Genomic DNA, 13782 nt, shown 5'->3' on the forward strand with positions numbered 1-13782 from the left:
TTGGATTAAGCTAAAATCTAATCCATTGATATAAGATAATGAACCGAGTTTGAGTTGAAACCAATATAAATTAAAACGAATTTGAACAGATTGGACAGTCCAAATATTGAATTGGACTGGTCTAAAATTGTCCAAAATATTCATTTTATTAGATTGAACCTGATCCATTTGTAATGGATTCACACTTGGACTTGATTAGATTGGACCAAATCCAGTCCAATTGACAGACACCCCTACACTATAGTCTATACAACTCCACTCTGAGATCTCCCCCAGCTACTTGGAGTCTTGGACAGCTCCCTCGGCGCCGTTTATCAAAATAAATGTGGACGATGCCCATGATCCAAATAGTTCTGGCTTGAGTATTGTTTAGAGAAATCACCGAGGTGGTTTGGCCTTTGCATGAGTTGTAAGGACAGAGCTTTCAAATCCTGAGTTCACAGAAGTACGTCCAGAGCAAGACTACAATTTGCTTCAGATTTGAACCTGAACTATATTTGGCCTGAAGGAGATGTTCAAAAGATTGTTTCTTGCTGATCTTATTTTCATGGAAATAGATGCTTTGTTGCATCCAGTATCCTATCATGAATTGTGATGTAGGAATGGTAATCGGGTGGATTCGGGGCCAGCGTGGACAAATACCACCCCCACCCCATCCCTAATCCCCATAATTTTTTATTTTCTCCAAACCTCAATCAGTGGTAAAAAAAACCGCCCCAACCATGGTGGAGTCTCATAGGGACGGGTCATCTTTATAGGCTATGCAAGGATGAGGAAAAACTGTCTATGCATGCATAAAAAGGAGGTGGTTTGCTAGAGAAATGGAGATATGGCAATTTCACCATATCTATTATGATGAAGTTGGAAAGGGGTGCCACTTTGCTACATGGGAGGGCTAGGAAGGGGGACGGGAGGAATGATAGAGAAAGATATAGACAATTAAGAAAGAAGTTGGAAAGGCGGGGAGGGGGGGGGGGGGTTTGAGAAAGGAGAAATATGCTGATATGGACAAACTTACTTTATATATAGGACTAGCGGGACCCGTGCGATGTACGAGAAAATTTGAAAGATTGAATAATTTTATTTACTATTAAATAAATGATAAATTAATAATCAAAATTTGTTGTTAATTAACTAAAAGTATTCAAAGTTATTGTTAATATTTAAAATTTTAATAATTCTATTTTTCATTTAATGTTGATTTACAGTAAATAATTATTGTTAATCTATTAAAAACAAATCTTTTTAATAAATTTAATTTTATTAATCATTTGTAGTAATTTTAATAACTGTTATTATTTTCATTATTTTTAAATGAAATTTTGATTGGCATTAAGTAAATAAAAATAATTACAAAAGCTAATATTTTTATTAATTTCACTAATAATTAACAATTCTATAGGAATGGCAACTATATGAGGCACCCCATCCTTGTCCCCACTCCATCCTCGCACCATCTCTAGTGTTAGGTGGGTTCAAGGCAAGGCACCCACTCCCCGCTAGGAATTGGGAATCCTTGAATTCCCCGTCTCGTTCTCAATGGCGGGTGAGTTCATGGCAAGGCACCCATTCCTCATCAAGGATGGAGAATCCTCGAATTTCCCTATGCAATCTCTAGAGTTGAAGGCAAGGCACCCACTTCCCCATTAACGCAATATTCAATTTGATGACACAAATGATCAAAAGGATATATTGAGTATCAATCACATGGTAAATTTCTAAAATTACACTAAATTATATTTAATTTTCAAAAATGTAATTTTATGAAAATTTAATTACATTTGTATAATTTTGAAAATTTATTCAAATTTATTTTTAAATTGTTATTAAATAATTTATTTTCTTTTTAAATGGTTTACTTACAGAATTACACTAATTTACCTTATAGTTTCTAATATAAATTAATCAATAATTTCCTTTTTCCAATATTATACTAATTTATCTTAATAATTTTTGTAATTATTTGTTCAAATTACATTTTCCCTTTCCCATACTCATCTTTAATGATTTTCAATAATTTACAATGAAAATTATATAATTTTTAATAATTTTCTAAAATCTATCAAATGTAATAAGTTTTGCTAAAATTTCTAAAATATTCCAATAATTTTTAATAATTATTTAATATATTTTAAATAAACTTTCAAAAAGTTTATATCTTTAAATTTCTAAAATTTTATTTTATGAAAATTTTATTACATTTATGTAATTATGGAGATTTATTGAAAATTATTTTAAACTGTTACTAATATTTATTTTTATTTGGTAGTTTACTAAAAAATTACACTAATTTTCTTTTTTTCAATATAAATTAATTAATAATTTCATTTTCCAACATTATAATACTTTATTCCCCATATGAATTTGGTTATTAAATATAACAATAGAAAAAACTAAAATTTTATACTTTTTGATAATTGTTAAATATAATTCTCATTTTTATAAAAATTAGTTAAAAAGTTTTCAATTTCTATAAAATTTTGTTAATTAACATGAATATAACAGTATTTATCCAAAATAATTTAAAAAGTCATGATGAGTTAATTAATAACAATATTTATTAATTTTTGGTAATAGTATTTAATTTTTAGTAATTTTACTAACTGTATTTATTAACTTTTGATAATAACACTATTTAATACACATTTAATATGAGTTGGATTAAATATTAACCGTATTTAACTATTTATTAATTAATATGAATGTTTTAAATGAGAGAGTGGATATAGATTGGGGGAGAGAGATTTTAGGAATTGATTGGGGAGTGAGGTAACCTAATGGCTTAGGAGTGAAATTCTAGGAATATTTTTAGGTAGTTGGGTTGGGAATGGTGATATGGCTTAATGGGAGTGGTGAGAAGGAAAGAAGAGAGAGTTAAGGAAAATGCAGGGTATGGTAATGGAACGAGGAGAGGCATGCTGATGTAGACCGTCTTGCCATAAATAGAGAGAGAGAGAGAGATGGGGCCAGAGATCAACTATTGTCCTCTTAGCCTCGAGTTAGAGGTTTGGGATACAGGAATCAGCTCAAGCACAGCCCAACTCAGCCTATTTATATTTAATGGATTCTGTCTCAATGTCTACGATGCTATATTATGGACCCAGAAAACAAAGCCCAGCTATATTCTGTCTCTAGCCTCGAGTTAGAACTTTGCGACAAATCAGCTCAAAGCCCAGCCCAACCCAGGCCATTGAAATTCAAACGATGCGCTCTGTCTCAATGTCTACGACTACGATGCTATCCTCTTTAATGGCTGAGGTGGATCTGAACCCACAACCACACACGGTGGCACGGCCGCAAAGCCTGAACCAAATGAATTCGAGGGTGGAGCCCCAGCTTTATCTATCCATCAATCCATCATCTTACGCTGTTATTGATTAGAACTCTGCTCCAAAGATTCACTATTTGATTAACAAGCTTTGAGTTATTGTTTTCAGATCTATAAAATCACTTCTTAGTTATCATATTATAATGAGCTTCACTGAAAGTGATTTAGTTCTAATGATTTTCGTACATCCAAACTAGAAGTGATTCTTAGAATCACAAAAAGCATGGCTCTTCTGCATGCATGCCAAACGCTGCCTGAATTAAGCTTTTGAGAAATAAGCGATGAATGGTTCTCCTTCTTACACCACATCACATTAAAATCTCCAACCCAGTACTTCTCTTCCCTCCACATGTAATCCTCCGTCTCTCCTTTTATTCCCTCTCCCTCCCTCTTCCTACACAGGCACACATACTCTCAATGGCTACGCTTCAGTTCCTTGCATTATCCTCTCCGATTTCCCACTGTTCACACCAGCAACGTTTTCCTTCAGGTAAATTTCTTGCTTTCTTTGAATTCAGACAAACAAATGATCAGTGCTGATTACTGGGTTTATCTATTTTGTAAAAATTCGACCGTAATTACTTGGCTAGATATATGGAGCAATGCTTATTTGGAGATGGGTGTTTTTCTATTCTGCAAACTTGGGAATTTACCTCTTCTTTTCTTGGCATCTTACACGAAGAAACCATATTTTTTGTTTTAGTATAATTGCAGATTAATTCATAAGAATGTAGGAGATATGTATGATATTTCTAGCGATTGATGAGGACAGGGTAGTTGGAAGTTCATGAGGATGTAGGAAATAGTGCTGGGCTAAAAGTGGAGTTCATGATTTTGGTTAATCCATGATGCTTCCTGAGTTTTTAAATTGAGAAAGTACGGTTTTCCTGGTGGGAGGATTTGTTTATTTATTAGATATGATATCTGGAACAATTCACTAGTTGAAGTTAGAACACCAGCTGGCCAACTAAGATATGGATCCTGATGAGAAACGTATAGCTATTTATATATATATATTTCAATTGTTTTCTTCATTCCATCAAACTCTAGTACTTATATATATATATATATATATATATATATATATATAAAATTGTGGATGTTTTTCGCGTTAGTTGAATAATGACACTGTGGAAGGCAATGGCTTTGATACAAAGAATGTGGGGGGTAAATAATAATGAAACTTGGGAAAATGTTATTTATTGTAATGAGAAATTGTTAAGGCAGCTTTATTTTCTCTTATTTAGTGGTTTGTCATGTTCATAAATAACCATAGGTTAAAATGTCTGAACAATCCATGTAGTTGGAAGTTTAACTGTGGAAACTAGTCTTAAGGTTTTGGAGAAGCTGTACTATCTCATCAGCTGGTGCTGGAAAGGGGGTTCATCAGCTCATTACTTCATCAGTTCGTCTTGCTTTTGTCCTTCCCTAGTGATTTTCATATTTCTTCTTTGATGAATTGAGTTATTTCTTGCATTTGAGTACTCTGAGGATAAGAGGTCCTGTAATAGTTTCTGTTTTATTGTATTGGGTGCAGGCACCTGATTAATCGATTCAAAGATGTTTTGTAATACTGTTTTCTGCAAATGAATTCTTTTGCTTGGATGTGTCACTTTTTTTTCTTAAGTTGAGTTTACACTGGATGTTTTCACCAAAAAGTTAGTATCATGTGATGATAATTTTGTGTGAAGGGAAAATGTTTGTACTTTGACCATGCCATGGTGTCTGTCAGTACACCTGTTGCATTTTTTTTCTTTTCTTTTCTTTTCTTTTTTCTTTTTGTGTGTGTGTGTGTTCTTGATCTTGTTACTATGACTTGTTTCCTTAACAAAGTTTCTGGTGTATACATTTTCCATTTGTATATAATCAATATGTAAAATGTTAATAGAGCTTGAACTTCATATTAAGTATATTTTAACTGTTTTTAACCAGACCTAATGCTATTGGTTGGTTTCAAATTGTATGTCTTGCAGATTTCTGTTGAATTGCCACCCTGAGTCACTATTTCTGTTTGTCTTGTTTTTATTCTTCGAAGATCTTTTGAAAACTTTCATCCCTCAGGTCTACCTGCTAATAAGTCCAAACAAAAATGTATGCATTTCCAGAGACTTTGCTGGCAAATCCCATCATTTTGGTTCCAAAATGTCCCCAGATATTAATCCAGATGTGCTTGTTTAAGTATAGCCTCCTTTTGATTTATGTTGCAACATAGTTTTTATGAAATTTCCAACAGCAATCAATCCGTTTGAAGTGAGACTAGTTGTATGTTGTGATATTTACTTTAGGAATAACATTAGTACTAACCTTTAACCAGGGAAAAGAATTTTTTAGCAGACAGGAATACATAATCAGGGGAAAATTGTTTGGTTCCTGCTGTTCCAAATAAATTCCAAATCTCTTTTAACCTGTGCAGGTTTGGTTTCTTTACCTGGGGTTTGTCGGAATGTGCATTCCTCCTTCAGTGGCCAATCAGTGCAGCTACCCCATCTACGGTGGGCCTCATTAAGAGGAAGTTCCCAAACATCTGGAGTAATAAAAATGATGGTCAGGCCATCAATTCAGTTCATCCAAGGAACTGATGAGCAGACAATACCAGATGTAAGGCTAACCAAATCAAGAGATGGAACAAATGGTATGGCGATATTCACTTTTGAACAACCATCTGTATTTGATTCCTCTAGTGAGCTTGGCGATATCACTGGCTTTTACATGATTGATGAAGAAGGTGTTCTTCAGTCAGTTGATGTTAGCGCCAAATTTGTTAATGGAAAACCAGCAAGAATAGAGGCAAAATATGTAATGCGGAGTCCTCGAGAATGGGACAGGTTCATGAGGTTCATGGAGAGATACTCAAATGAGAACGGATTGCAGTTCATCAAAAAATGAGGCAATGTACATCCTTCCCCCTTGTCTGCCCTCTATTTTCATTTACCGGTTTGTAGCTTTTGTAATTGGCTTACCTGAAATTTGATAATCTTGGCTACTGGCAATGTAACTTCAATTCAAGTACTATGTTTTAATAGTTGCCTGTTTTGGTAATGTTCAATTCGTTTCTAAAAGCAGTTTTTATATATATACAGACTACAGAGTGGAAAAAATCATGCTCATCTCTCAATTTCAGCACTAGCTGGTTTTCATATTAATCAGAGCAATATAAAATAGTGCGCCATTAGAGAAGCTAGAGCATTGGCTCGCACTTGAATATCTCATTCAAGTGGGTACCCAGATCTGTCAATGCCTTAGCTGGCAGCTTAGCAAGAAGTGGAGTTAACAGGTCTATTCTGCTATGGGGACAGGGACACCAGGACCAGGGATGCAGCAATGAAATTAATTGCTGCTTGTATTTGATTTCGGTGTAGCAAGTCTTGTATGTTGCTTTTTTATTTTTTCCTTCCTGTTAGAGATATTAACAACAAGGCTCTTCTTGGTTCTATTAAATTGATAAAATTTCTTTGGTCTTGCTATATATAAAGTAGTGCACCAACGTTGCGTGTTAAGAAAATGCTAGTTCAAAACAGTTACTCCTAGGGTGTGGTATTGCATAACTTTTGGACATGGAAATTCTCAAAATCTCATTGCTCCTGAAAATATGGCTTCACTTTGTTTAGCATTGTGCAGTAATGCTTACGTGTGCTATATAAGAATAAGATGCAAGCCTGTCTAATTTGTAAATCTAAGTGAAATGAGACTACTTATATGAGAGCATTATATGTGGCCTTTTAAGGGACATTTATTTTCTTATCTTCCAAATATTTTGCAACTTAGTACCAGACAAGTTAGGTAATAGATTTTATGCATTGAAGAATTCTGACACTCAAAACTTGTACTTCTCCATCTTATTCTATGTCTGATATAATGAGAATTTGGCTAGAGTATTCCATTAAATGAATAGTGGAATATGCCGGGCATTCAGTACTGGTGGTTTGAAACAATCAATTTGACTATTTGAAGATTCAAATAAATCCAATATTGAATAATAGGAACACAATACATTTTCTAGAACTTAATATGACAGTGACTTGACTTTGCCCTCTATCGAACGATAAAGAAACTTCACTTTTGTCTCCTATATGTAATTCTACTAGAGCCAATAATACAAACTGAATTCAGATAAACCATCAATGTCACCTTAGACAATACTATTGCCAAAGGGTTTCTTACTCTTACTACTGCTGCTTGTTTGTCCAAGTAACTGAAATTGGGCTTCTTACCCTGTGATGGCTGAGTTGAGTATGTACCCATGTCAAGTATCCTTCTGCGTATGTGAGCTTCTCTGGTCCCTTCTTGGATATAAACCAGACATTGTATGTCAAACTGTGGTATACATGATTGAATGTCAAATGTTGTGGTTTAACTATTACTTTGACCCCTGGAGGTGCCATAATCTCCACTGAGTAAGTGGAATTAGGGGAACCCACATTTGTTAGTCGCCTTCTTATCATCTTCATTGTTTTCCCAGCCTTGAAAGTCACAGACATGGAGGGGTAATTAAGGCTGAAACCCCTGCTCTTCGCCATGATTTCATGGCAACTCACATTCATGTGAGTGATAGTGAAAATCTGTGAACTTGTGTATCCAAGAGTGCAGAGATGAGTTACATATTCACTTGCCCTGATATCGTAGACCAACCCTGGGTCAATAGCTTTATCAGGGTTTACATGTCCAGCTCCAATTGCGAACACTTGTGCTGGTTTTTCTCCGTCCATGATTGGCTTTCCCCAATGGTCTGTCACCTCAGCTGTTGTCATGATTGCAGATTTAACTGCTGCTGGGCTCCAGTCAGGGTGAAGAGAACGTACCAGAGCAGCAATCCCACTCACGTGAGGACAAGCCATGGATGTCCCTGACAAAACAGTGAAATTCACTCTCCTTGAATCTTCTGGTAGGCCTGAGGGACCCAAGTTTTGAGGCCAGGCAGCAATGATGTTTACTCCAGGAGCAATAATGTCTGGCTTGATGATTGAAGGATTGGTTAAACTTGGTCCTCTCGATGAAAACTGAGCAACTGCTGGTGCTCTGCTTTTCCCAATCTCTGTTCCTCCAAATAAAATTCGAGCTCTGGGTCTCCTTGTAGAGTTTATGTAACTCTTCAATTGTAAAGCTTCTGTATAGCCAACCAATGTTGCTGGCAAGACATGAACATCAACTGAATTTTCCTCCAGGTTGAGCTCCGTATTTGCTACAATCATCGCAGCACCGCCAGATTCCTTCACAACTTGTCCCTTTTCGGCCCTTCCATTGGCACCTCTGTCACAAACTACCATTTTCCCACGGACTTGAGCTCTTGGGAGGGAGTCTTTGAAGCAAAGTTCACTCCCCTTATCCCCGCCAGTCACATACACCAGCTCAAGCTCTTGCTCACTGTTGGGCAACTGGTCTCCTGGATACAGAGACTCTCCATAGAGGAATTGACCATTGCCAAGCCGCACAATGGCCGGAAATCTCCGGTCAAGTGTACTGGCACCGACGGTTGTTATCCAAGGAGCCTCATTGGCAACTGAACTTGGGATTGGACCGTTGTTACCGGCCGCGCAAACTACCAGAATACCCCTTGCCATAGCTCTAAAGCTGCCTATTGCAATGCTGTCATCAAAAAGTGGTATTGGAAAGCCGCCTAGAGAGAGGGAGAGGACATCAACTCCATCTCTAATTGCATCGTCCATTGCTGCTAGAATGTCTGAGCTATAACAGCCATTGAACCAACAGACTTTATATATTGCAACATGGGCCCCGGGTGCCATACCTCGAGCCACGCCTGCAGCATTTCCTAGCACATTTGCCATTGGGACAGAAGCTCCTGCTGCCGTCGATGATGTGTGGGTGCCGTGGCCGTGTGAGTCGCGTGGGGATATGTATTCTGTTACTTCAGTTGGTTTTGGGAGAGGTGAAGATGTGATGTGCCCTTTAGTATAGAACCGGGCACCTATGAGCTTGCGGTTGCAGTTGGAAGATTTGAAGTTCTCTCCCTCTTGGCAGATCCCCTTCCACTTCTTGGGCACTGGCGGCATCAGATGATCATTGAAGCTCGGACTCTCAGGCCACACTCCAGTGTCAAGTACCCCTATGACTGTACCACGACCGAAGCCTGACCGCAACCAAGAACCGTCTTCTGTGGGGCTTAGTCCTAAGAACTTGTAGGAGTAAGTGGTCTGTAACTGGAAAACATGGTCGGGTCGAATTGCAATGACATGGTGCATGCTTCTCAGGGCTTCATATTCAGTCTGCGAGAGACGAGCTGCGAAACCTTCCATGATAGAATGGTACGAGTAGAGAAGGCGGGAAGACGGGGTATCTCCTGAAGCAACGATTCGGTCGAGGAATGAGAGATGCCACTCCAGCCTTGTACTGAAGGCTGAGTTGAGCATCCCATGTGGGTGTAACTGAACAATGTAGGTCTGGAGATCAGAGGCATGAAGGGAAACTAAGTAGTGGAAGAAGGTGAAGAAGAAGAAAATTTGTTTGGTTTCCATGGAAAGATAAAGACTTGTGTGGCTTGGTTAAACTGCATGTGCTTGGGAATGAGTTGCAGGGGTATTTGAAGGTGATGGGTGAGAATTTGAAAACGAGTTCTTGGAAGCATTTCTGGGAGAAGAAGATGAAACTCGTGAGGTTTAAGGGCTCTTCATCACGGGGATCCTTTGTTGGGGAGAGTTTCTTTGTTGAGGAGCTGAAGCTCTGGGCGCTGGTCTTGCTTTCACGAGATATCTTGGTCGGAGTTTATTACATCACATGGTTTATATACAAATATATAGCCGTTATATTCAAATTCCATCAACCTTGTTCCTATCGAGTTCCATGTTTTTCTGTGGTTGTGCACAGTAAGAATAAATTGTACTAGAAGTAACCAAAGCGAAGGCCGAAGGGGGCGTCTTAAATGCCTGTTGTTCCATTCCAATGCTTTTATGTGCACGCTCTCGATCCGACTTCTGTGGCAGCTCCCAGTTCACGTGCAGTTCGTGTGCTTGGAAGCCATGATTGCCTACATCCTACCCTTGTTTTTGAACCGTTTGATGGTTCACATGTGCAACCTCAGTGCCTGGCCCCACCAAATACTATTACCATTTGATAATTTCAAGTAATTATCATCCTAAAGTCTACTAATTTGTGATAATTTCTTTTGATTTATTTTTAGTAATTTTTATAAATATTGGTAATTTATGCCTAATAATGGTAATTTCTTTTCATTTATATTTGATAATTTTTATAATTATTTGATAGTTGTTATTGTTACATTATTTGACAATTTTAAGTATAACAGTTATCAAATTTCAAAAAAAAAAAAAATCAAATAACAATATTTTTAACCGTAACAATCTTCAAAGCACAAAATCTATAAATGTAAACCAAAGAAATTCAAGGTTCAAAATATCGACACGTATCAACCCGTATCGAACGATACGCATCGCCCTAGTGGCTTCCCGATATGCCTCTATAGGGGTTGTATTGGGTTAGCCACTGGTTCAAAGGGTAGTCTGGGCTCAAACCGGCCCCTCTGAACCAATTTTGAAAAAAAAAATAAAACATAAAAAAAAGCACCGACACAGGGCATATCGACCCATGTTGATATTTAGAAACTTAAAGCAAATCATTAAGCTAAATGCAAATAGCATTTTTAACTAACATTATATAACAATCTTTAAAGCACAAAACCTAAAAACTTAAACCAAAGAAATTCAATAAGCAAAAAGACAAACATTATTTTTTCTGATTTTTATTAACATTATTTATTAAATATTTAATTATTAACAGCATTTGTCAATAATAGTAAGTAATTATAATATTTTATTAAATAATTGGTAATGACAGTTTTAATAATATTATTTAGTCATTTTTAATATAACAGTAATTATTAAATTTATGAATATGATTTATTAGCAATATTCATTAAATTAATAGTTACCAAAATTAAATTAAATTAACAGTATTTATTAGTAATAGTCAGTAATTATAATATTTTATTAAATAATCAATAACAACACTTTTAATAACATTTTTAATTATTTTTAATATAACAATAATTTCTAAATTTGTTAACAATATTTATAATTTTAATTTAAAGTAAAACTAAAGTAAATATCTATTTATTAACAATATTTATAATAACAGTAATTATTAATTATTTATAATAGCAATACTAATGGAGTGGTTGCTATTACCAACCGCCCCATCAGTAATTAAATTACTGCCATTTCGTATAAAAGATACTTATTAATACATTTATCTTATATTAATATAATATATTATATTATACTATATTATATTACATAATATAAAATAGTTCTAGATAGGGTTTTACAAATAAAAAATAAATTAATTAATAAATATACAAGTAAGAACGACCAGGGCAAGGCGGGGATCCCTATTTCCCAACGGGAATGGAGTGGGGATCTTTAGCCCCGCCAGGATTCAGGATGAGTATAGGGTGGGGAATTTAAATTCGGAATCGGGTATGGGGTAGGCAAAACCTGGCCACACCCACCCCGCTGCCATTCCTACACGCCCCAATGAAATACGAGCATACCAGCACTTGCATTAGGATGATATTTTTTACCCAATCTACCTGCTCTACAAATTTCTGGGCCAGGGTAGTAATTTTTCTTTCAGGCCCAGCCCAAAACTTACGTATAATATATATGGCATCATATCGTGTATAAAAATTAAAAATGAATAATAAATGATAGGCTTTCAGAGGTGTAATGTGTGTCATACCCACTTTTGCGGCCGTGCCATGTCGATACATAAGCTTGGGCATGCCATTCCCATCTCCGCCATGTATTAGGAATATCTACTAATGATGATATCGTCGATTCTGATATTATCATTGCGAGATGTTCCTAAAACATGGCAGGAATGTACTGGGGGCTTATATCGTGTTGGGCCATGCTTGGACCACAGACCATGTCATGATTGGGATGCTGGCTGTTCTTGCACAGGCCGCACAGCCCACTTTTTCGTATTGTGCCATTATGGCCTGGTGGATTACGGGCCTCAAAGCCCAATTCTCGTACAACACTGGGGTTTGAGCTGGCCACGCCTCTCTTTACTTCACAGCTCTAACCAAGTTTGGTAAATTAGTACATTCGGTTATATTTTGAAAATAATAGCAGAAACGGTGAGCAAGAGAAAATATTAACTTTTAAGACCAAAATACCCTTTGTTGAAAAGCTCACCCAAAAACATTCTTGTACTTAGTCCATGTGCCCTCAAATTCGATTGATTTGGGGTTTTCTCCATCTCCCGTAGCTAACCGATAGAACATGACTACCCCACTCTATGATTCCATAATGGCACCTTAGTCTCAATTCTTGGCATTACTCCACTCCATCTTCAAGGCAATATTAGAAAATGTATGAGTCAGTCCCCATCCTTGGTTTCCATATGTTCATCACTGGTAGAGTAGATGAGGAAGGGTTTTGATATCAATTTGGTCGACAACAAAGCTCCAAAGTTTTTAATTCTTTAAGAATTCCTTTCCCATATATATAACTTGAAAAGTTTAGTTCTCTATAGATCATATGCATGCTCTAAATAATTTAGGAATACAAATTTTAGTTTCATGCTTAAGGTTGTGCTTGGTATCATTGTCACTTCTACTTGCAAGTTTTAGGTTGGTCAATATAAATTTTTAAAAAATTGTCTTGTTACATCACACCAGATAACCACTCCCACTAAAAAAATATACGAATTGGATTGAGTGTTGGCATCTATAGTACAAACATCAAATTCGATGTTTCATTAAGAAACATCAATGGTACCAAATGTTGTATTAATAACTCAAAACACTTGTGATAGAAAAAAATATATTAATCTTATAAAATTTGTATTAATTAACCTAAATTGTTGCAAATAGAAATGGCAATTTTCGCTTTTATTAGAAAATTGATAGACACGTTTTGAGAATCCAAACCCTCCCCCATACATGAAAATGCAAAACCCTCTGCAATGCTACCCTCCCCACATTCATGGGTAGGGGTGGGTTGGGTTTAGAACCTACATCTAATTTCCTATTATTTTTGACAAATATAAGCAATAAATAAGTAAAATAACATGGATAAACAACAAAAATTCCAATTATTTAATTAAGATATATAAAATACACATAAATTATCAGTTGTCCTTCACAAAAAATTCAAAATATTATTAAATCCAACACTTAATTCATAAAGCTCATATGCTTTCTAACAATATGCAGATCGGGGAGGGTCGTGTTTAACCTAATACCATACCCATATGGTGTACAATCCAAAAACCTGTCCCCGCCCCAAAATCCATCCTTGAAGCATAAAAAAAACTTGCCCCAATAGGATGGGTAGGGGTAAATACCCACTGGGTAGGATAGAAATTGCCATATAGGATCCATTATACTGTTCGCATGGGATGTGAATGATTTGACCACCTAGGTCAGTAGGTTATTGTCCAAGTCAGCGGATTTTAGTTAAGAAATGGTTCAGGGG

General features: G+C 36.1%; 2 protein-coding genes across 3 annotated transcripts; one reads left to right on the top strand and one right to left on the bottom strand.

Annotated features, from left to right (window-relative positions):
* The first annotated feature begins 3659 nt into the window (after window positions 1-3659).
* PSB28 (photosystem II reaction center PSB28 protein) lies at window positions 3660-10535 on the top strand. 2 transcript variants are annotated; one of them, XM_088977130.1, is made up of 3 exons: window positions 3660-3818; window positions 5742-6220; window positions 8085-10535. In XM_088977130.1, the coding sequence occupies exons 1-2, from the start codon at window positions 3746-3748 to the stop codon at window positions 6212-6214; spliced, it is 546 nt and encodes a 181-aa protein (XP_088833256.1). In that variant the 5' UTR covers window positions 3660-3745; the 3' UTR covers window positions 6215-6220; window positions 8085-10535. The 2 variants fall into 2 exon arrangements, with proteins under 2 accessions (XP_088833256.1, XP_088833255.1); XM_088977129.1 differs by lacking the exon at window positions 8085-10535 and adding an exon at window positions 6409-6794 and having other exon boundaries at window positions 3661-3818.
* Window positions 7265-9798, bottom strand: SDD1 (Subtilase family protein). The gene has a single exon (XM_088977128.1). It carries the CDS (start codon window positions 9796-9798, stop codon window positions 7495-7497), a length of 2304 nt encoding a protein of 767 aa, XP_088833254.1. The 3' UTR covers window positions 7265-7494.
* Window positions 10536-13782: the final 3247 nt, after the last annotated feature.

This window comes from Nelumbo lutea, chromosome 3 (genome assembly GCF_056320005.1).
Source record: "Nelumbo lutea isolate HS-2025 chromosome 3, American lotus-T2T, whole genome shotgun sequence".
Lineage (NCBI taxonomy): Eukaryota > Viridiplantae > Streptophyta > Magnoliopsida > Proteales > Nelumbonaceae > Nelumbo > Nelumbo lutea.

What these genes read in the sequence shown, in the direction of transcription:
- SDD1 (XM_088977128.1), bottom strand. Translation starts at nt 9,798, where the DNA reads ATGGAAACCAAACAAATTTTCTTCTTCTTCACCTTCTTCCACTACTTA.
- PSB28 (XM_088977130.1), top strand. Translation starts at nt 3,746, where the DNA reads ATGGCTACGCTTCAGTTCCTTGCATTATCCTCTCCGATTTCCCACTGT. An exon ending in CCAGCAACGTTTTCCTTCAG is followed by an intron (nt 3,819 to 5,741) that starts GTAAATTTCTTG and finishes TAACCTGTGCAG; the next exon opens with GTTTGGTTTCTTTACCTGGG.